Source organism: Girardinichthys multiradiatus, chromosome 23 (genome assembly GCF_021462225.1).
Source record: "Girardinichthys multiradiatus isolate DD_20200921_A chromosome 23, DD_fGirMul_XY1, whole genome shotgun sequence".
NCBI lineage: Eukaryota > Metazoa > Chordata > Actinopteri > Cyprinodontiformes > Goodeidae > Girardinichthys > Girardinichthys multiradiatus.
In genome coordinates this window covers 51,150,720-51,172,372 of record NC_061815.1, presented here as the reverse complement: position 1 = coordinate 51,172,372, position 21,653 = coordinate 51,150,720, and the positions used below count along the sequence as shown (strand labels likewise).

Sequence of the window (21,653 nt, the reverse complement as noted above, 5' to 3'; positions counted from 1 at the left end):
GTAATAGGCACTAATGAGTTAAACACCAAAACACGTGGAGATGACAGCCTGCATTTGAGCATTTTCTGTGTTCATCTGCTCTCATCAACAGACTAAAATATGACCCATTAAAAATTATCTAGGTTAAAATGGCCCTGATTGCAACTCTTTAGTGCTATGATCCTGGATTTATCCCTACATTTGACCAATCTGCACACGCTACTGAATATGTTATTCAAAGAGGGTTAATATTATTTAATTTTAAAGTTTTCCAGTTGAAATCATTGTTTGGATTTTTTCTCTTCTACGTTGAGATGACAGTTGTTGTGAATTGGTGCTGAAATAATAAATTAAATTGATCTGAACTGAAAAAAACAATAACAACTAAATCTGCAGAGCAGATAGTCATTAAATTACTTCCTGAGACCCGTTGATGCTCTGGATAAGGACTACCAGTAAAATGTCCAAAAAAGGTCAATCTAATTATTAAATTAAAGTTAGTATTTGTTTCACTCTGTAACCCTTTAAGGCATTTAATAATTAGACTTTAGCTGTGCATTCAATCGAGCACCAGACGGATAAATGGTAAATGGCCTAAACTTGCATAGCGCTTTATCAAGTCTCCAGAGACCACAAAGCACTTTCCAGTACAATCCCATTCATCCACCCATTCATCCACCCATTCATCCACCCATTCATCCACCCATTCATCCACCCATTCATCCACCCATTCATCCACCCATTCATCCACCCATTCATCCACCCATTCATCCACCCATTCATCCACCCATTCATCCACCCATTCATCCACCCATTCATCCACCCATTCATCCACCCATTCATCCACACATTCATCCACTGACAGGGGTGAGCTACATTGTAGCCACAGCTGCCCTGGGGCACACTGACAGAAGTGAGGCTGCCATACAATCGGTGCCACCAGGCCCTCTGACCACCATTAGCAGGCAAGTTGGGTGAGGTGTCTTGCCCAAGGACACAACGGCTGAGACGGACAGAGTGGGGGTTTAAACTGGCAGCCCACCGGTTACAGGACAAACTCCTACCACCTGAGCCACAGCCACCCCATTAAATATATTAAAGCAAACTGTCCCACATTGAGAATTTTCTTATATCAAACGGTTTCATCAGAAACTGCTTATATGGATATATAGTAATGAGCATCTATGCTGCACTTTTAATTAAAGGGGTGCTCCAACAGGTGAGTTGGCCAGAATCATTCTACAGAAATACAATGAAAATTGCAGGTCTGCAGTGTGGGGATAATCAACTGTTCTGACACTAAACTGCATCAAATTTTTTTTATAGTGTATTAATATCTGGACAAATGACAGTAAAGTGCTCAATTTTTAAACTTCTAAACTCTTTTTGCTAATTTGTTTAACTTTTTTATTTTTTTATTTACGCATTTTAAACACCACTTAATCATTGTTTTACTATTCATGATCAGTTATATTATATTAGGATTATTTGATTCATAATAAATGAGGTTTGGTTAGGAAACAGAAGCTCTTTTTCCATTGCTATTGAAATCCCAGGGCATGTTTCCTATATAAATGTACCCAGCTAATTTCACTTTCCCAAGCGTTACTTTCACAGTGAAGAGGTCTTGGTTTGGGGTAAATCTTTGGGACTGTTGAAGGGGCAGGTTGTGTGCACCATTAGCAGTGGTATAATGGAGCACATGAGTTTACAAATTTATCCTTGTTATCCAATTAATTTCCCACAAAAAGTAGTTTTAAGATGTCTTTTAGTGAGAAAGTAGGACTCACAACTTTATCTGTGCAGACAGCTCATCCAGAATGAGCTTTCATTGAAAGGTTTTTCTGGAATTTTTAGAGCAGCGAAGATCCGCTTACAGACCTGTCTGGCTGCTTAACTAAGCTAAGCTAAGATAACAGCTGCCTGGTTTGGCTCAGCACTTCGGGATTTCCCTCTACCTGTATGTGGCAGCTGAAAGTTAATATAAAGCGTTTAGTAGGTATGTGGTACATAACCGCAAGTACCAAAAAATAATCCAGAATAAAACAAGACATTTGATATGTAATTAACTATAAACGGTTTTCAAAGTTCAATTTAATTAAATTCAGCATTATTTCAGCACCAATTCACATCTCATGTCGTCTCAAGGCTCTTTACAAACTCAATTCTGTCCAATCATCCAGATTCCCAGTCAGGTTCATACATTCCAATTAATCCTAACTAGATTCAGTTATTTATTCAGATTGGATCAAAAGTTTTTCTGTCTAAGGAAACCCAGCAGATTGCATCCAGTCAGTGACTTGCAGCATTCACTCCTCCTGGATGAGCATGTAGAGACAGTGGACAGTCACTGGTGTTGACTTGGCAGCAATCCCTCATACTGAGCATGCATGTAGCGACAGTGGAGAGGAAAAACTCCCTTTTAACAGGAAGAAACCTCCAGCAGAACCAGAACCAGGCTCAGTGTGAGCGGCCATCTGCCACGACCGACTGGAGGTTTGAGAGAACAGAGCAGAGACACAAAGAGAACAAAGAAGCACTGATCCAGGAGTACTTTCTATGGGAAAGAAAAGTACAATGTTATTGTTAGTAGGAATATTTGTTCGGTAAGACAAATATTTTAATGCATTGCTGATGATTAGAGCACTTTGATTTTTCCATGTTATGGATCCAGAGCAACTTAAGGAATAATGACAGGAATTAATCAACAGTATAACTCTAAAGCTGCTCATCATCTATTATTATCAGTTGAAACTGAAAAAACATTAGCAAAAAGTCTTTTAAAGGAGGAAAGGAGTAATGCCATCTGCTGGACTGAAGGTGTATTGCAGTTTTCTTCACAACTTTCCTATTTGTCATCAGGCTGATTTAGATAAATGACCCGAGGCCTCTATGAGCAATGAAAAAAGAAAGTACAGAATTCCCTGCGATTCCTGTTACCTGGGTAAAACAAATCCTGGAACTTTAAATCCCAGGCTTTTGGTGGAAAAGGGTCCAAAGTCCCAAAACCACATCTGGTTTTCATGCTCTCACCTTTGTGTTTGGCTCTTTGGTTCATGGACCATGACGCTGGGAGAAATGTATTGTGGGAGCATTTGGGTAGCGGCAGTGAGAAGAAGGTGGAAACGCCCCCTGACTGATTTCCATTTATGCTTCCTAATAGTGTGTGTCATTCCTAATTAGGCTGCAATGCTGGAAGAAAAACGACGGCTAGTTGCTGGAATGTGCTACTCCTGTCATGCTGCAATTACCAACAAATTAGTCTTTAGGATAGTGCTCACACACTCCTGACCCACTCTGTGTATGTGAGGGTGGGGTAAATTGGTTTGCTCTTTCAGGAGTTAAAGTGTAAGGAAAAATGTCCCACATGTCAATCTGTGCCCTGAAGCTGTTAGGTCTGCTGAACTAATGGGAGTGAAACTGGTGCGTTCTTTAAAACATCCATCTGACAGAAACAGCATGCAGGTCAGGAGGTGAAAGATGACCATAAGAAGGGTCATACCTGGATTCAGAAATATTCAAAGGAATGCAAATTCACCTTATAAAGGTGATTAATTCACTTCAACCAAGTGAACAACCTGATTCAATAAATGTCCAAACTTTCCTTCTGCATGGAGTTACCTTCGGTAACCAGCTGCAGCACTCTGTCTGATCACTGTGTGCTGTCTTTTTCCCAGGCCCGGGAATATTGCAGAACTTCTGTCCTAGAGAGGCTGGTGTCCAAACTGGGTCTGGAAACCAGATCAGTACCTGGAGGTTGCAGCTGAACCAGATGTTTACATACTCTGCTTGATATTAAATATATCTAAACCTTTCCTGTTTTAGGTCAGCTAGGATTGCCAGAATGCCAGAATAGTGTCAGAGATTATTTTGACATTTTCTTCAGATTCAGAAATGTCCATCTCTTCAGTATTTGGTTGAATCACCATTTAAACTGTCTGAATTGGGTCAAATATTCTGTTTCCTTCCACAAGGTTCTCACAATAGTTAACTGGATTTTGGATCCATTCCTCCTGACAGAACCGGTGTAACTGAGTCAGGTTTGTAGGTTACACACACCTTTCAGCTCCACCCACACTTTTTCTGTGGGACCGTGATCAGGACTTTGTGGTGGCCTCTTCACAACATGGACTTTGTTGTACTTCAGCCACTTTGTAACTAATCTGGAGATATGTTGAGAGACATTGTCCATTTTGAAGACACATACGTGTCCAAGATTTAACTTCCTGGCTGATACTTTTAGATGTTGCTTCAATGTTTACACATAATCCTCTTTTTTCATGATTCCCTCCATTCTGTGAAGTGCACCAGTCCCTCCTTCAGCAAAACACCATCCACAACATGATGCTGCCACTCTCGTACTTCACAGTTGAAATGGTGTTCATCTCTGGGTCACAGAACCTCTCCGTCCTGAATGGTTTGATAGCTGGACATTCCCACTGTGTTCCTCATCTGGAAAATAGACCCAAGGATGAACCAGACTTGTGGACTTTCCAATGAGGTCACACAAGAAGGAACTGTATTCCAGGTGTTGCCTTAAAAAAGTTCTCCTTTGGAACTCCTAACTGAATGGGAAAGGTTTAGTCAGATTTAATGTCAGGCAGTGAGAAAAAGGATTTTTCTATACAGTGTCTGTAGATATCTGGTGTCAGCTTTAAGTGATAAAAAACTGGATGTTTCTTAAAAAACAGTCTTAAAATTGTCACCACGTGCTTTGAACCAGAAACCAGGAAACTTTGTTCTGTTGCTTATTAGACCTGATATTCTTGAGAGAAATCATTTTTGTCTGAAACCTTGAGAATATTCAAGGAATTTCAGCAGAAGCTCAATTTTAGTTTGAGTTTTGTCCCTCTGAGCTCCGTTACCAACATGATCATCATCAAAATTAAGTTTAAGGACATCTAATTCTCTCTGTTGTAATCAGATTATTTTCACTTACTCAAAATATTTTAATCATTAATTTTAATGTTTGAGTGAGTTGCATTCAGTGGTTGGAGTAAATCTCAGTTTCCTGTCAGATTTGCCCGGCGCTGGACCCCTTACTGTCCTTGGTGTGTTCAGGCTTCTGTAAATCTGAAGACTTCAGGTCTCCAGGTGTTTTGTTGTGTTTTGTTTTTAGCTTCATCTTGAAGCGATGAGGAAATGTTTTCAGTATGGTGATGACTAAACATTTTACACCTCGGCTGAGGATGGATGGGAGCTGGGTGGTTGGCTTTCCTCAGCGGCACCATTACTCTGTCAGACATCCTTCAGCACGATCACCTGCTCCTCACCAGAGCAGAGATCCAGGTAGCAGTTTTTCCTCTGTGCCGAGAAGTTCAGCAGAAGAGGTGCTGCAAATGTACTCACAGATAAGATTACACATGTTTTCTTTGTTTTGTTTGAGAATGTGAAGATGTTACAGAAAGATGGTAGGGAAAATGAATTGTATCAACAGGATTAAAACAGAGGACAACAAATGTTCAGCACTTCAGAACTGTTTTATGCAGGCTTTTTTCACCTGCTGCTCTGACCCCTAGTCCTGATTTATTTCCATAAATCCTGATCAGTCAAAGTGTTTTAGCATTGCTGCAAAACATGCAGCTGCACAGAAATTCAGGATACAGTAACTTTTTCTTCAAGATGGTGCTGCGTGTCAATAGATCAGAGGATTAAAAAGGAACTGGGTTTGCTGGCTGTTTGTGTTTTCCAGGTCATGTCCAGACAGTTTTAATGTTAATTAAGAGGAAGAGGTAAAGAGGACATTCACAGGAGACAAGGAGAAAGCTGTCTAATCCCAGGTTTCCACCTGCTTTGGCTTAAGAAGTTCAAGACTCAGTACCATTTGTTATCAGACAATCGCAGAGGACGAGAATCAATCATTAGCCCTGAACTCACCACCACCTGCTACAGATGCTAATAACCTTTAACCCCACAGGACAAAGATCAGCAAGGAGGATGGATCACTCACTCGGCTCAGGATTTTCTGAGAGAACCAAGGGAAATATGAAGCTCCTACATGTTCACACACACACACACTACTATGCCCGAAGGAATGAAGCATGGTGCAGTTTTTCTGTCTTTAAAACATCAGATTTGAAGATTCCTGTAAAATTAACCTGAAACGCCTCTGAAGACTCAACCGAAAAACACGGAAAAAACTTTCTCTTTGTCCCTTTTCTCTCTAATCTGAATAAAAATAATTCCACCTCATTGCCAATTTCACAGGTTTTGAGTTATAAAAAGTATTTTGTTAAAATGCAGCTTGAGGTGCTTCTTTTTGTCAAACCAAAGTCTGAGATGAACTGAGTTTCTTCGTTTGTACGGACTCTATCCTCAGTCCCATTGGACCGATCTGTATGGCGCTCAGGAGGAGTTTGAATTAAAGAAAGAACTTTTTACTGACAAACACATTCAAGGAAAAACTTAAACCTGCATCTTTAAGCTTTCAGAAGGTTTCATCCTTCATGTTTCAGCTTAAATTTCTAATTAATCTACAACAGGAAGTCGTTTGCCGAAATCCTCTGAATGTGAACTTCACAGATGGAATCCTGGACCACCATCAATCTTTACGAGGTGCTTAAGGACAATTTTTAGAATCCGGAAAACGGACGAATTATTCTGTCAGAAGGTTTAATGTTTTCGGACACAAACAGCAGAGAAGATTCAAATCAGATTCTTACTTTATGGTCCCCAAAGGGAAATTTGCCTTTAAAATATTCTTTTCCTGTCGAAAGACGCTTGCTAGACTTTTACTTCCAAAATGAGATTTTAAATATGCTAATTTTTGGGTCTGCCTATTTTTGTGATGTATGTATGTGATGAGAATGTCTACATAAACATGATAAAACCATGACAGTATAAAAATCACTAATCACTCGCATTTCTAAGGCAAACCTAAAGCTTGTTTCAATCCACATCTTGAAGCGTGGAACCGTGCTGGTTTGCTTTGAGCAAAGGAATGCAGCTTTGTTCTGTCAACGATGTAATAAAAAATATGAAAACATGAGAACCATTACAGCTTTGTGTTGTCATGTTTCTGTAAATTATGATCAATTCTAAAAAACACATTCTGTTGAATGCTGACCCAAGGTTTAGTTTATGACCTTCGCAGAATGCAGAACATTCCAGTGATATAAAGGCTTCTGATCCATTCAGATGTTTCTTGCCAGATGCGTTTATCATACGTCATTTTGGTACATTTGCACAGGCAAACTATGCAGCAGTGAGCTACTCTTTGGACTCATTAATGCAGATTTTATAAAAAAAAATATATGAGACTTTTTACTGAACTGAGTTGGGTTATTTTACATCTCTGAACTGGTTCGTTTTTGCACTCGGATTTGTTATATGTCCATCAAGATGGCCTTTTATTGGAACGTGTGAAAATCTACTTAGTTGATCTGAGACCAGAATCTAAAGAAAATTATCTCAAATTTACAGAGAGAAAATAAATGATTTAGTTTAACATATTTAATAAATCTGCTCTTCCATGTTGTATTTTGTCATTTTTCAGCTGCTGTGATTTCATTCAGTCTCAGAGTGAATTTTAAGTATTTGTTAATAATCTCTGTCGCTGAAAATATTTCTTTAATAGTTCTTTAGGTTGAAGTATTCACAGCAGGATTATAATGTCTGCCAAATGATTTGCTTGAGACGAGCAGAGTACGAAGCCAAAAGAAAAGAAAAGAAATTGTTGGTGTCGAGATAAATTTAACTAGATGATTCCAGGGAAGTTATGAAATTATGTCACCAAACATTAATATTTTTAGATAAATAAAAAAAGGAAAATTAGAACAATAGTTCAACACAATTCTGTCACTCTTCATCAATGAACCTAAGTGTAATATAGAACAAAGATCTCTTTTTATATCATTTTCAATTCGAGTATAAAATCAGAAACGAGCCAGAAATCTGGAAGTCCTCATGGACCAGAACATCAAATCAAGTCCGCTTCAGCTACAGAATATTTCGCCATTATAAATGAAAGACTAAGTGAAATACAAGCTGCACTGATTTTTTTATAGACTCTTCATCTGGACCAGAACCAGACAAGATCAGAGCTCTACTCCCTGGGTTTTGTTAGAACTGGTTCTCCTTCAGAAACATGTTTCATTAAAGATTTTATGCTCCAGTTTTGTTTCTTTAAATCAAAGTGGAACTCTTCCCTGGTTGATTTTTGGATTTGATTAATTTTATACACAATTTTAATTTGTTCTGTTTTATTTGTCTGATTTTTATATATTTTATGACTTTATTACAGAAATAATTGATGTTCCACCTCAAGCTCTTTAGATCATATTGTTGGATTGTTTTCTGTTAAATAATACTCAATCACTATATCTGAAATGAGTGTTTTTCATAAAATCCTTCATTCAGTTGCAGATCAGACTGAGGAACGTCGGCACATCATCGTCCTCTTCCTCATCCCAGGTTGTATGGCTGAAAACAGACTGGCTTCCAGAAACACAGTTACTTTTTCTGTGATGAAAGTTCATAAAAATCTGCAGAGATTCACAGCTTGACTGGCTCAGAAACCCAGAAATGAATGCCACATTCTGTGTGGACTCATTTGGACTATTTCCTGCAGAAATCATTCACCGTTTTGAAAATCAGGATTCAGATCTCAGACTTTTCTAAGGTTTCCTTTCTGTTAATTTTAGTGTTTTTATAGGGACATGTTGACATAAAGCCACTTTAATACATTTATTATTCTTCTATGATCAGTTGAAAAGCTGTTTATTGACTAACAACCTGGATCACTTTTAACTTAAATTTAGAGATTTCATTTCATTATAGATATTTGTTGAAACATTTTTTTTTTTTTCGAATTGTGACACAAACATAAGTTCTAGAGGGAAACGTTTGACCTTTTATTTAACAAAGTCAAAACATAAATCAGAATAATTAAAATGTTGGACTTCTGTTTGAAAATGAACAAATATTAAAATTATTTCTTTAAATGTATGTAAAACACTTAAAGAAAGTAGGCGTGGGGATTGTTGAGGATGCTGTGAATTTAAATTTAGATGTGTAGATGAAATTTAAAACCTGATCACTGAGGTTTGACTCTGAATATGAAGTGTCCATCTAAGCAGGATAAAAACTACAAATACTAGAAATTTAAAGAAAATCATAAAGACGTCAAAAAGCCGCACTCCTCTCAGGACTGATGGATGCACTGATTTTTGGGGATTATTTGCTGCAGCAGCTTGCAAATCTTCATCACCCTGTTGATGATCTGCTCTGATTTCCACCCGCATTGATTTATTGAAGCGAAGCGCTCAGATTTCACCTGAAACCCCATCAGAGAGCGGCTTCAGCTCAGAGACGCAGCGTACTTCTAGATTTAAAAGTGACATTTCTTTTTTTGTCTGAACTTTTTAATCCCTACTGTAAAACTTTAATGTGTGATTAAAAAAACAATATAGTTTAAATAATTCTCTGAAACGTATCATTTTCGTTTAAATAAAAAAGACACAGTACTTTGAGTTCTTAAAACTTTTATTTTTGCTTTTTAAATTATTCAGTTTATTGTCACACTTATTTAGCAGCTTTTCTGTCAATTATCTTGAGATTTATAAATAAGAGTCGCGGTGTGCGCAGCGGCCGCCGCCTCTTCGAGCTCTTTACGCGCTGTGTGCTGGCGCAGCAAGAACCGCTTATTATATGTGTTTTAAGGAGATCAACTGTGTTTAGATCTTTAACAATCATCTCTGCTTAGTTTTTGCAAAAGCACCACAAAGCAGAGGAAGCGGGTTGGACTTGAGTCCGGCGGCGTGAGAAAACCATCATCGCCGCTTTTTGACATGATGGAAATTAAAAATGTCTTTGAGATTTAAATCTGCCTTTTGATCTAAATGATCATAATTCTCTCTTTTTACGTTTTGATTAGAAGTAAAACTAGCGTTTCCTCGAAAGGACGTCCTGGAAAGTTTTCACACAAATCATTTCCCTGCTGAAGTTATTTTTAGCTATTTGATTTAAAAATCTCATGTTCTAATTATTCAAACCACCAGTCAGACTTAGTTACAACTTTTGTTCTGTTTTATGCATTAAGCGAAGCCGGAGCCTAGCAGATCCTTTGCTGTGCTTTCACCTCCAGGCTGGAGTTTCTACCTGCAGCTGCACGGTTCGGGGAATGTGTTTTACCTCTGGGCCGCTGTGTTAGCGTCCAAAATCCCTGCGCCCTGCATCCAGGAGCGGACCGGGGTCATGCCGGTGGGGAGCGGCTCCTCCTTCATGGTCAGGGCCCCCCGGGGGAGGCTGTCCTGGATGGAGAACATCAGAATGTCCTTCTGGGAGCTTTGCCTTCACCAGAAACAAGACAGAAGATGAAGAATAATCCTCCCTGTACCAGCCGCTCAAAGAAGCCAAAGGACCACCTGGATTAAGGTGGAGAAAATAGAAGTGAGGAGGAGGAGGGGAGGCGGAGGAAGAGGAGGGGTGAACCACTGCAGTGAGCTGTCCAAAGTGCCGGGTCCTGATCCAGAGAAGAGCCGCGGATTCCTCTGGGCTTCGCCGGGCTTGGTTTAGATCCCAGGCGCGGGTCGGAGCTAAAGAAGGGTGGAGAGAAGAGCACGCAGCGGGGAGAGCATCTCAGAGGAGCCGTGAAGAGGGTCCGGGGAGCCTGTGCGCACGAAGCCGGAATCGGAGAGAAGCGAGCAGCTACCAATTGAGTGGAAATGAAAAGTGGAATAAAAAAACGAGGCAGCGCTTCAAAAAGGGAGTAAAATGAAGTGATTAGTAAATAAGAGGGAGGGACGGGTGGTGGAAGGCTGCTGCTCCCTGGGGAACTGGGGGATTGGGCAGCAAGAAATCTGCCCTCCCTCCCCGGCTCCTTATGGTTCCTCCGTCCCGGCGGAGAGCTCCTTCTCTCGGGCTCCACCGCTCCGCAGGTCTCGGGGGACCCACGTGGAGCGGGGACTCGACCATACAAGGAAAGCTCATTTGAATACGAGTCTCACCTCTGGAGTCTGATTGGCTGCATCCTCTAATTACGTCACGTTCTCTTTTTAAAGCGCGTTCCAAATATGGGATTCCGCGTGTCTGGCTGCGCGCGCTGAAGAAACAAAGTTAACTGAAAACTGAGTGATGACACGTGACCGCTGCTCAACATTCATAATTTACTTAGAAGCAGCTGAAGCTTTCACAGTAACACCTCTGGGTTTGGATCCACTCCATCCGAACTCTGGGACTTCCTAAAGTTCTGCTGAATAATCCCATCTGTAAGTAAAACCTCTGAGTTTGGATCCACTCCATCCGAACTCTGGGACTTCCTAAAGTTCTGCTGAATAATCCCATCTGTAAGTAAAACCTCTGAGTTTGGATCCACTCCATCCGAACTCTGGGACTTCCTAAAGTTCTGCTGAATAATCCCATCTGTAAGTAAAACCTCTGAGTTTGGATCCACTCCATCCGAACTCTGGGACTTCCTAAAGTTCTGCTGAATAATCCCATCTGTAAGCCGCCGTTCTGCCTGACAGCGCTGCTCAGGTTTGACACCGACTTGCGCATTTTAGATCCATATGTATCCATATTAATCCATATTAATCCATATTTATTTGTTCAAATAACTATCCGCCACTCTTTACATACAGCAGCAGCTGACGTCGCTAATAAAATGGGTTTCAGTACCAAGAGTTCTTTCACATCAAATGAAAACCCAACAGATTCCCGTGAAAACAACAGAATTATAAATGTCATCACTAACGTTGTGGAAGTTATGTTTGATCGCAGCTTTTGACGTTTTGAGGATGAAGATACTGACATATCCTGCGTATTTTTCTTCTTTTTTTTTTTCAGAAATCCTCTAATTAAGCAGAAACTCCACAGCAGCGCTGATTAAATATTTATCCTGCTTTAGCCCAGTGCCTTCCTCCGGGGAAACAGAAACGTCTGGAAATCCTGGAAAAGAAAATCTTCTGTATGGAGAGAGAAAGTCAATGAGACTCTACAAACATGGAGATGAAAAGACGGACAGGCCTAATTAGAAACACAACAACAGGTTCATTGATCATGAAATAAATCTCCTAGTAATCTCTTCATTCACATTGTTTTACAGAAAAGGTTTTTTTTTTTTCTTATCATCCCTCTGTTTCATATTTAGAGATTTCAAAAAGCTGCTTGAGCCTCGACCCTTCAGTTCCACAACCTGAACACATTCAGAAAAGCCTAAAATACATCCCAAAAGTAAAATATGAAAATGTCCAGAAGAAATAAACCCCTTAAAGACTTAAAGTCACCTCAGTGATCTCTCAGGGGCAAAACTGAAAATGTTTCTAATAATAGAGACAATTCTTTGTCAAGTCATCTTTAATTTAAAAATCAAAGGGTTATACGTAGATAAATATCCTAAAAGTTTCACCTAAAGAAAAATGAGTTAACATAAGTAACAAAAAAACTTGTTGAACATGCTGAGATCCAGAGTTTCTTTCATTCCCTTTAACTCGCTCTTAGTTACCTAAAACCTAAATAAAACTTTCACATCAACCAGACTTGCTTAAGAAAACAATGTGCACTGGTTCTGCTACGATAGCCAAAAGCTACAAGCCTCCTTTACATTACAAGTCACTGTGTGAGCTCCCAAGGAGCTATCAGTCTATGCACAACACGTACTGAACATGGATCTCTACCTGGGGCAGCTTTTTTACAGAAACTCTCCAAATCTCCATGAATAAAACCTTCTTTAGGACTGCTAAACTAATTGATTTAAATACGGCATAAAAAGTCCCAGAGACTCCTTACATGTGGTGGAACTACAAGAACTATCCAAAAATGTCCTTTTGCTGGGAATCATTTTCAGGAACTGTTAGATCTGTAAATCATTTTATTTTATCACAGGGAACATCTTCAATACCCTCTTTTCAAGAACTCTGATCACAAGTTCAAGATATCCTTATAAACATTTTCTGTATCTCTGTATATCTTTATAGTCATCTGCCAGGAAACCAACATTAATACTACTGGAGATACCATTCAGAACCTTGTGCAGAACCCTCCTACCTGAGGACCCACTCCTGTCGGTTACCTTCCTCCCCTCCTGAGGCCATGTAGAAATCGTCAGGTTCAGAACTGCTGGCAGGCCAGGTTGCAGCAGAACCTTCAGGCTGAAAGAAATGGTTTCTAACAGAACACAGTTTAAAGTCTTCAGCTACAGCTCCCATCAGAAGGCATTTTACCATCTAAATTAGTTTATGGCAGTTTCCTATTATCTTATTAAGATATAGATTTTTTTTAAGTGTTTTATCACAGATGACACTTTGCTCTGCAACACCTACAGCAGATCAGGAGCACCACTTAGTGGATAGAAGTATGAACTGCTTCTGAAACAAGTGGCTGCTATTTAAACTTTTAGAATTATTCATTATTATTATTATTATTATTATTATTTGGCACTTTTACAAACTCGTGAATAAAGCTTTACCCAGCTGGCATTTTAACAAGGAGTCACTGTTGAATCAACATCAGGTAGTTGAGTTGAATAACCGTTGAATTAACGTCATTCTCATGTCATGTTTCTCAACATTAAATCATTACTGATTTTATTTTAGATCTTGCCAATCTATCATCGTGGAGATTTTAAAATTCCTATCAGGTCCTGCCTTTTAACATAGTTTAACACAGAAATATATTTTAATACTGTTTTCACCTAAGTGAAATTTCATCTACATTACATGTTCATAATACACACAGTCAGCTAGGAAGAATCCAATCTGAGACCAGGGAGATTAAAAAAACAAAAAAGACATTTCATGATGTTATAAACTGATTTATTATCTTAGATGATAATAATAAAAAATGGCCCAAACATTTGGCAACATTGAACCTCGAAGGGAAATCTTAACCATTTCTGCCTCTGCTTTTAGCAGTTGAAGAAATCTAGGCTTTGAAGCCCTTATCTTTTAAAGCACTTAATAAAAAAATCTTTTGAAGTATTTAAAACTGAAGTACCAAAATTATTTATATACAGATCTGGAAAATCATAACGATAAATGTATAATTGGGTTCAACAAATCAGATTTAAACAGTTAATAAAGGATGGTATGTAGTGCAAAACCCAAATTTATTATGAGCTGCAACATTCAAACAGTTTTATGTTGGAAACGCCAAAATGGGCAACACTGAGCAGGGAATCTTCCATATTTCTTTCGGCCTCCACGTCCCATCCTCTCTGGTGCATACTTCAAATATTTAGAAATGTATTCATCCAGTTTGGTTGTTGTTGTGTCAAATGAGTTGAAGAAAGTGTCTGAAGAGGGGAGGAAAAATGGCAGATCAATATTAGCAAACACTAACCTCTAAAATATCTAATTGTTATACACAAAATGGCCTTATGTTACTGCAATATCTATCAAAGCACGTTGAACATAGGATGATGAGACATGGCTAGCATATAAAATATGAGAGTATGCTCTGTAGAGTCCAACTAAAATGAATTATTCTGCTTACCATATTCAATTACTCAAATTATTGTAAGCAAGCACATTTTATTTATATAGCAGCTCTCACAGAGAAGACTCTCAATTTTTCACAAGATAGAAAACAAAACCACATCATACAATTTACATTCTAAACTACAAAGTTAAAGAAAACTCACCACATACTATCTTATACAATTGAGTCTTAACGAAGGCAACCTTCCTACTTCTTCCTCTGAGACTCATTTTATTTGTCATAGTTCTGCCATGGTAAAGCAGATTTATCTTAAAATGTTATAGTGTAGTTTAGTTCATTATGAAAATGTAACAAAGAGCAAGTAAGGGTGTGTGGGAACATTTAGTCAAGTTAACTCCATTTCCATAAATTGTTTTCAACTTATCAAAACTACTGGATCACATAAGTTTTTGTTGTTCATATTACCAGGAACACAATACTGTAATGCAAAAAAAGGAACAAAGATACTTACAGAGCCATTGATTTCTTGACAAGATCTGCAGCATCAACGCCCCCCAACCTCTTTAGATATTAACTCTGAAAAGCAACAAGAAATCAATTAAAATTATAACCAAAAGTTGATAAGTAGAGTCCAAACCTCTACCCCATGTAGAACAAGGCGTTTGTTGTGGCCACCAAGATTAAAAGGATCATGACAACAAATTGCATTTTTCTGTGCTTTTGGGTGTATAATATGATCTGTTGTGCACTGATGAGGTCGTGTGAATCTCAAGAGCAGATATCAAAGGTTTTGCTTATGGGCAGTCAGGTTTGTTCCTTTGCAAAAAATCGTTGAATCAGAGAACAGTTCAACTTTCTACGTAGGCTACCTTTCTACATCATTCAGACTCTCCAATCAGAGCATACCTTCAAGCAAACAGCCTCCCCTTCCCCTCAGCTGACACATCGGCTGAGTTGGAGTAGCATGTCGCGCTAGCAGGTCTGACTACACTGAGGATGGCTACTAAAAAGGGGAGCAGTGTTGTCCAAGGGTGCTCCAAAGTGGATGGAAGTTTCCACTTACTCCAGAAGGATCAGGAGAGAATCAGAGAAGAGTGGCTGAAGTTCGTTTCTGAAGAAGTACCACTCGATTATAACACCACTTTGAGACTATGTTCAGCACACTTTACTGAAGACTGTTCCCGAACATGGATGAATTCAAGTCAATTTTGACCCCAAGACCACCTGAGGGTTAAATCTTACTAGTTCTGCTCCCTCATTCTTGTCCTCCAGGCGTTTCTCTAGAGCTTCAAACTCTTGTTCTGTGTTTGCTGGCTTCACTTCATAACTTGTTCCAGCAGATGAACTGGCAACATGAATCGTATCCTTGATTTCAAGTAGGAGCTGAAGAACTTTCTTCTGGAATTGTAGCCAAGAAAGAAGTTAAGACAATTCTTAGTATTATGATGTAGTGAGTATGCTCTACACCACAAAATCATTTTTCAATAAAAATGCAGACAGCTAAGTACACTGGAAGACATGCTTAAGATGGCGCCGCAGATGGTCGCCTTGGCGTGTTGGTGCACATTGTTCTGTTTTTTGCTTTAAAACGGTCTTCTGTGATGGTACCCGGAGCTCTTTCACCAGAGAAGAACTCATGAACATCAGGGCTGCTACACCAGAGGAGTTATTTCCAACATTTCTGCCTACTGCTCTGGAATTTTTGGACATTCTGGTCAAAGGTTCCGCTCACCTTTGTTCACGCGGTGAAACGCCGGAAGAGAGGGAAACGGGCCGGGGTGCTGGTACGACTTCGCCAGCGTGGACTACGAACACCGTTACCTGGAATATTTCTCTCTAACGTGCGCTCACTTCCCAACAAAATGGAGGAACTACAACTGTTGTTGGGGAAAAACAGGGACTTTTATTCATCGGCAGTTTTGTGCTTCACGGAGACGTGGTTGTGTGGATTAATACCGGACTCTGCGCTGCAGCTGGCAGGATTCCAGCTCTACAGAGCGGACAGAGACACGGAACTCTCCGGCAAAGCGAAAGGTGGAGGAATCTGTTTTTACCTCAACAGTGGTTGGTGCAACGACGTGACAGTGATTCAGCAGCACTGTTCTCCAGACCTGGAATCCTTCATCATAAACTGTAAGCCTTTCTATTCCCCCCGTGAGTTTGCTTCGTTCATCCTGGTCGGTGTTTACATCCCGCCGCAAGCTAACGTGCAGGTCGCACAGCGCATGCTCGCCGACCAGATACTGAGTGTGGAGCGGACCAACCCGGACTCCTTAGTTATCGTCGTTGGTGACTTTAACAAAGGTAATCTCACCCACGAACTCCCCAAATATAGACAGTTTATTAAATGTCTGACCAGAGAGGACAACATTCTGGATCACTGTTACACCACCATCAGAGACGCTTATCACGCCGTCCCACGTGCTGCACTGGGCCAATCCGACCACATCATGGTCCACCTGATTCCTGCATACAGGCAGAAACTTAAGCTCTGCAAACCTGTTGTGAGGACGACAAGGAAGTGGAGCAGTGAGGCTGTGGAGAATCTCCAGGCGTGTTTAGGCTGTACAGACTGGGATGTGTTCAGGACTACTACCAACAGTCTGGACGAGAACACAGAGGCTGTGACTTCCTACATCAGCTTCTGTGAGGACAGATGTGTACCATCATGCACCAGGGTGAGTTACAACAACGACAAACCCTGGTTCACAGCTAAACTCAGAAGGTTAAGACTGGATAAGGAAGAGGCCTTCAGGAGTGGGGACAAAGACATATACAGAGAGGCAAAGTACAAGTTTGGCAAGGCAGTGAAAGAGGCCAAACGACTGTACTCTGAGAAGCTCCAAAACCAGTTCTCAGCCAACGACTCTGCGTCTGTCTGGAAAGGGCTCAAGCAAATCACCAACTACAAGCCGAAAGCCCCCCACTCCATCAACGACCGACGCCTCGCCAACGACCTGAACGAGTTCTACTGCCGCTTTGAAAGACAAAGGGACAGTCCTGCAACCATCTCCCACGACGCCCCCCAACAGCTGCAGCCACAATCCACCACCCCCATCTCTCCAACCTCAAGAGGGGCCTTGGCACTTCCAACCCCCACCCTGAAGTTCCCCCCCACCAGCCCCCTACCCACGCCGAGGACGGCTCTTTCCATCCAGGAGAGGGACGTCAACAAACTCTTCAGGAGACAGAACCCCCGGAAAGCTGCTGGTCCGGATTCTGTCTCACCAGCCAGCCTGAAGCACTGCGCTGATCAGCTGTCTCCAGTCTTCACAGACATTTTTAACACCTCACTGGAGACATGTCATGTGCCAGCCTGCTTCAAGTCCTCCACCATCGTCCCTGTTCCCAAGAAGCCAAGGACCACAGGGCTTAATGACTTCAGACCCGTCGCCCTGACCTCTGTGGTGATGAAGTCCTTTGAGCGCCTTGTGCTCTCACACCTAAAAGACATCACCGACCCCCTCCTGGACCCCCTGCAGTTTGCCTACAGAGCCAACAGGTCTGTAGATGATGCAGTCAACCTAGCCCTTCACTTCATCCTCCGGCACCTGGACTCCACAGGAACCTATGCCAGGATCCTGTTTGTGGATTTCAGCTCTGCCTTCAACACCATCATCCCAGTTCTGCTACAGGAGAAGCTCTCCCAGCTGAGTGTGCCCGACTCCACCTGCAGGTGGATCACTGACTTCCTGTCTGACAGGAAGCAGCGCGTGAGGCTGGGGAAGCACGTCTCTGACTCCCTGACCATCAGCACCGGTTCCCCCCAAGGCTGTGTTCTCTCTCCTCTGCTCTTCTCCCTGTACACCAACAGCTGCACCTCCAGTCACCAGTCTGTCAAGCTTCTGAAGTTTGCGGACGACACCACCCTGATCGGACTCATCTCTGATGGTGATGAGTCTGCGTACAGATGGGAGGTGGACCATCTGTTGGACTGGTGCAGCCAGAATAGCCTTGAGCTCAACGCTCTAAAGACAGTGGAGATGGTTGTGGACTTCAGGCAGAACCCAGCACCACCTGCCCCCATCACCCTCTGTGACTCCACAATTGACACTGTGGAATCTTTCCGCTTCCTGGGAACCATCATCTCCCAGGATCTCAAGTGGGAGCCAAACATCAGCTCCCTCATCAAGAAAGCCCAGCAGAGGATGTTCTTCCTGCGGCAGCTGAAGAAATTCAACCTGCCAAAGACTATGATGGTGCACTTCTACACAGCCATCATTGAGTCCATCCTCACCTCCTCCATCACCATCTGGTACGCCGCTGCTACAGCCAAGGATAAGGGCAGGCTGCAGCGTGTCATTCGGTCTGCTGAGAAGGTGATTGGCTGCAGTTTACTGTCGCTCCAGGAACTGTACACCTCCAGGACCCTGAAGCGGGCAGGGAAGATTCTGGCTGATCCCTCCCACCCCGGTCACAGACTCTTTGAGACTCTCCCCTCTGGCAGGAGGCTGCGGTCCATCCGGACCAAAACCTCACGCCACAAGAACAGTTTTTTCCCATCTGCCACCAGCCTGGTTAACAAAGCCCGGAAACCACCCTGACACTCTCCCTTTCACCCACACCCCCTTTTTTGCTGACAGGACACCTGTAACCTGTAACTCTATGCGTTACATTAATGCTCAGCTTGGACTCCTGCTTTACTTGCACAATGATCACCTGCACTGTTGTATTGCTCTTGCATCTTATACTGCTCTATATTTACTCTCACTCACTTAAAACTGTGCACATATATTTATATTATATTGTAGATATGTTTATACTGTTTAATTTGTATTGTATTGCACCGACTACGCCAAAACAAATTCCTTGTATGTCCAAAAACGTACTTGGCAATAAAGCTTTTCTGATTCTGATTACTTGTGAGCAAAACTAAGAGAATAACATTACTTTTTTCAGACATTGGAAAGGCATCCTTCCTCAATTTCTGTGTATATGTCGACATAGCCTTGGCTGCATTTGAGAGATCCATTTCAGCTCTGATAGACTTCTGCGGAGGCTGCCTGAGGCTTTGGTTGATGGTTGTTCTTGGTGAAGAACAACCAACTGATGGAGAAAATGTGAAAAAAAAAAACAAAGTCATGAATACACTCAAGACAGATACAAGTATCTTAAAGGGGACCTATTATGCAAAATTCACTTTTTGATGGTTTTATACTTTCTTTTGGGTCTCAAATGCTTCTACAAACAGTCCAAACGCAAAAAAATCCAAATAACCATTCAGCCGTTTTATGTTTTATTTTTTCTAGAAAACGCATGATTTCAAAAGCTATGTAATTGGGACCTCGCAATTACACGGGCACCTAGGTCACCTGACTCCCGCCCCTGAATAGCAAATAAAGCAGAGCTCCACCTACTTAATTTTCACACGAGGATCACGTCTCCGGCTGGTTTTACCTTACACGTGGTTTACAATGGCAGGAGCGGGTCATACCAAAACAAAATTTTACTATGTACAAATCATAAATCATACTTGAAGGCTGAAAATAAAGAAAAAGGACACATCAACTTTCTGAATTACACACAGGCAAAACGCTGTATTTAATAACATCCTAAATCAGCTGATCACACATGAATTCAGCTGTTCTCAGAAATATTTTCTCCCAAAACAAACCACCATGAAACATCGTGTTTGGTTCTGAAGTTTATTGACGGTCCTTAAGAGAACCTGCTTCTGCAGGAGAACGGAGCAGGCAGAGAGCAACTGCCCATTAAAAGACTGCCTTCTTTGGATCAAACTGTGAGGACAACCTGCTGAATCCGCGGAGCTCGAATATCCAACCTAAAACTTACTTCACTGCGGTAAAAAGTTCGCAGTTTTGCGCTATAAACCACTTCTGCAGCTTCTGCAGGAGGAGGGAGCAGGTATAATAGGTCCCCTTTAAAAGTTACATCTGGAACATTTGTATTTTGTACTCTGCAGCTTTACAGTGTATTATTTATTCTGGCAATATTTGACTTTTGATCATATTTAAATCAAATACCTGTTTTCATGAGTGGAAGACCCTGACCTCCAACGCCATCTTTGGGAAAGGGACAGACTGTCTTGGCCTGGACTGAATGAAATGCTTAAAAATATAAAGTAACATTTTTACAGCAGGTATTATAAATGCAGTATAGTTCTAAGTAGTTGGAATGATTATTTTGCACCATTATTTGTAGTATAACTGGGAAAAAAAGAAAAATGAACATGTGACATTTGCTGAAGTCAGTTAATATACTAAACTTTTCTTCCATCTGGATGAGTTGTTGTGCAGATTGAGCAACTTTAGTGTTGCTTTTTTACTGGCATTGTTGTACTTTTGATCATACCTTGTGTTTATTTCATGCAGGAATGATTTATCTGTCAAAACAAGGTCGAAGATCCCCAGCTTCGGTGAAGCGGTTGAATAAACAGTGACAGTTTGTAGTTAATAATTTGTAATTATTAAAGAGCTTTGAGCCCATAATCACAACCCCAGAGGACATCTCTGATTTCTATTCGTAAGTAATGATTTTGGGTTAAGAAATACATTTTTTTTCAAATTATGATTTTAAATTATAATTATTTAATCAATAATCATAATCCTTACATTATGACGTTCCTTGATGGGCATTAAAATGACAGATATCACTATTGCACGAAGTAACACATTTGTGATATCCTGGAAACTGTTGTAAATATGAATCTGAGAATATTATTTAATATTAATATTTTAATATTAATATTTTACCAAATAATATTCCGGTCTGTTAAGGATTGTCCTGTGAATACCAGCCCAGTACGGCGATGGTATTAGGATAAAATAGAAAGGTGTGAGATGAGCTCTGACATTATTGAACAGCATAAACTCTGCACATATATGGAATAAATTCACACAATTTATTAAAATACAAGAATTTATTAACAAAAATAAGTCAACTCAAAGTCAAACATATTTCAATCAATAAACTCTTTACTTTGCTAAAACAATCCAACTAAACTACCAAGCAGAATGAAAGAATAATGAAGACTAATGGACTATATACAATATAAACAAGTTGATTAAAGATGATTGATAATTATGACCAAAAGAGTGATGCAACATTACCATGAAATGTTTATGTTTGAGAACCAATGATTATCTTGAAGAATCTGGAAATGAAGTTAAGTTAGTCTTAGAACCAACTTAGACAATAATCAGCAACATTTAGACAACCATTTACAATGCAAGATCAGATTAAATATTATTTTAATAAAATAATGTTTTAAATAATGATCTGCTGAATAAAACCAACCTCCTGGATGACTAATTCTCAACGGTGTCTAATTAACTGCC

At 40.5% G+C, this 21,653-nt stretch overlaps 1 protein-coding gene and 2 long non-coding RNA genes across 8 annotated transcripts in view; all 3 read right to left on the bottom strand.

Moving 5' to 3' along the window:
- LOC124860481 (transcription factor COE3-like) overlaps positions 1-10,862 on the bottom strand; it is a 160,696-nt gene extending 149,834 nt beyond the window's left edge. The window contains exon 1 of one of the 6 annotated variants that reach the window (XM_047353839.1): positions 10,111-10,862. In XM_047353839.1, the coding sequence (XP_047209795.1) occupies positions 10,111-10,244 (134 nt within the window). In that variant the 5' untranslated portion in view covers positions 10,245-10,862. The remainder of the gene's footprint in view (positions 1-10,110) is intronic. The other 5 variants (XM_047353838.1, XM_047353837.1, XM_047353841.1 and 2 more) reach the window with 5 other exon arrangements.
- A 2,846-nt stretch (positions 10,863-13,708) lies between these two features.
- On the bottom strand, positions 13,709-14,948 carry LOC124860791. The gene is made up of 2 exons (XR_007036439.1): positions 14,867-14,948; positions 13,709-14,209 (listed from the first exon to the last, which is right to left on the bottom strand). It is a non-coding gene; the product is annotated as an uncharacterized LOC124860791 (long non-coding RNA).
- A 4,252-nt stretch (positions 14,949-19,200) lies between these two features.
- On the bottom strand, positions 19,201-21,471 carry LOC124860858. The gene is made up of 3 exons (XR_007036466.1): positions 21,426-21,471; positions 20,340-20,423; positions 19,201-19,401 (listed from the first exon to the last, which is right to left on the bottom strand). It is a non-coding gene; the product is annotated as an uncharacterized LOC124860858 (long non-coding RNA).
- Between the last annotated feature and the right edge of the window lie 182 nt (positions 21,472-21,653).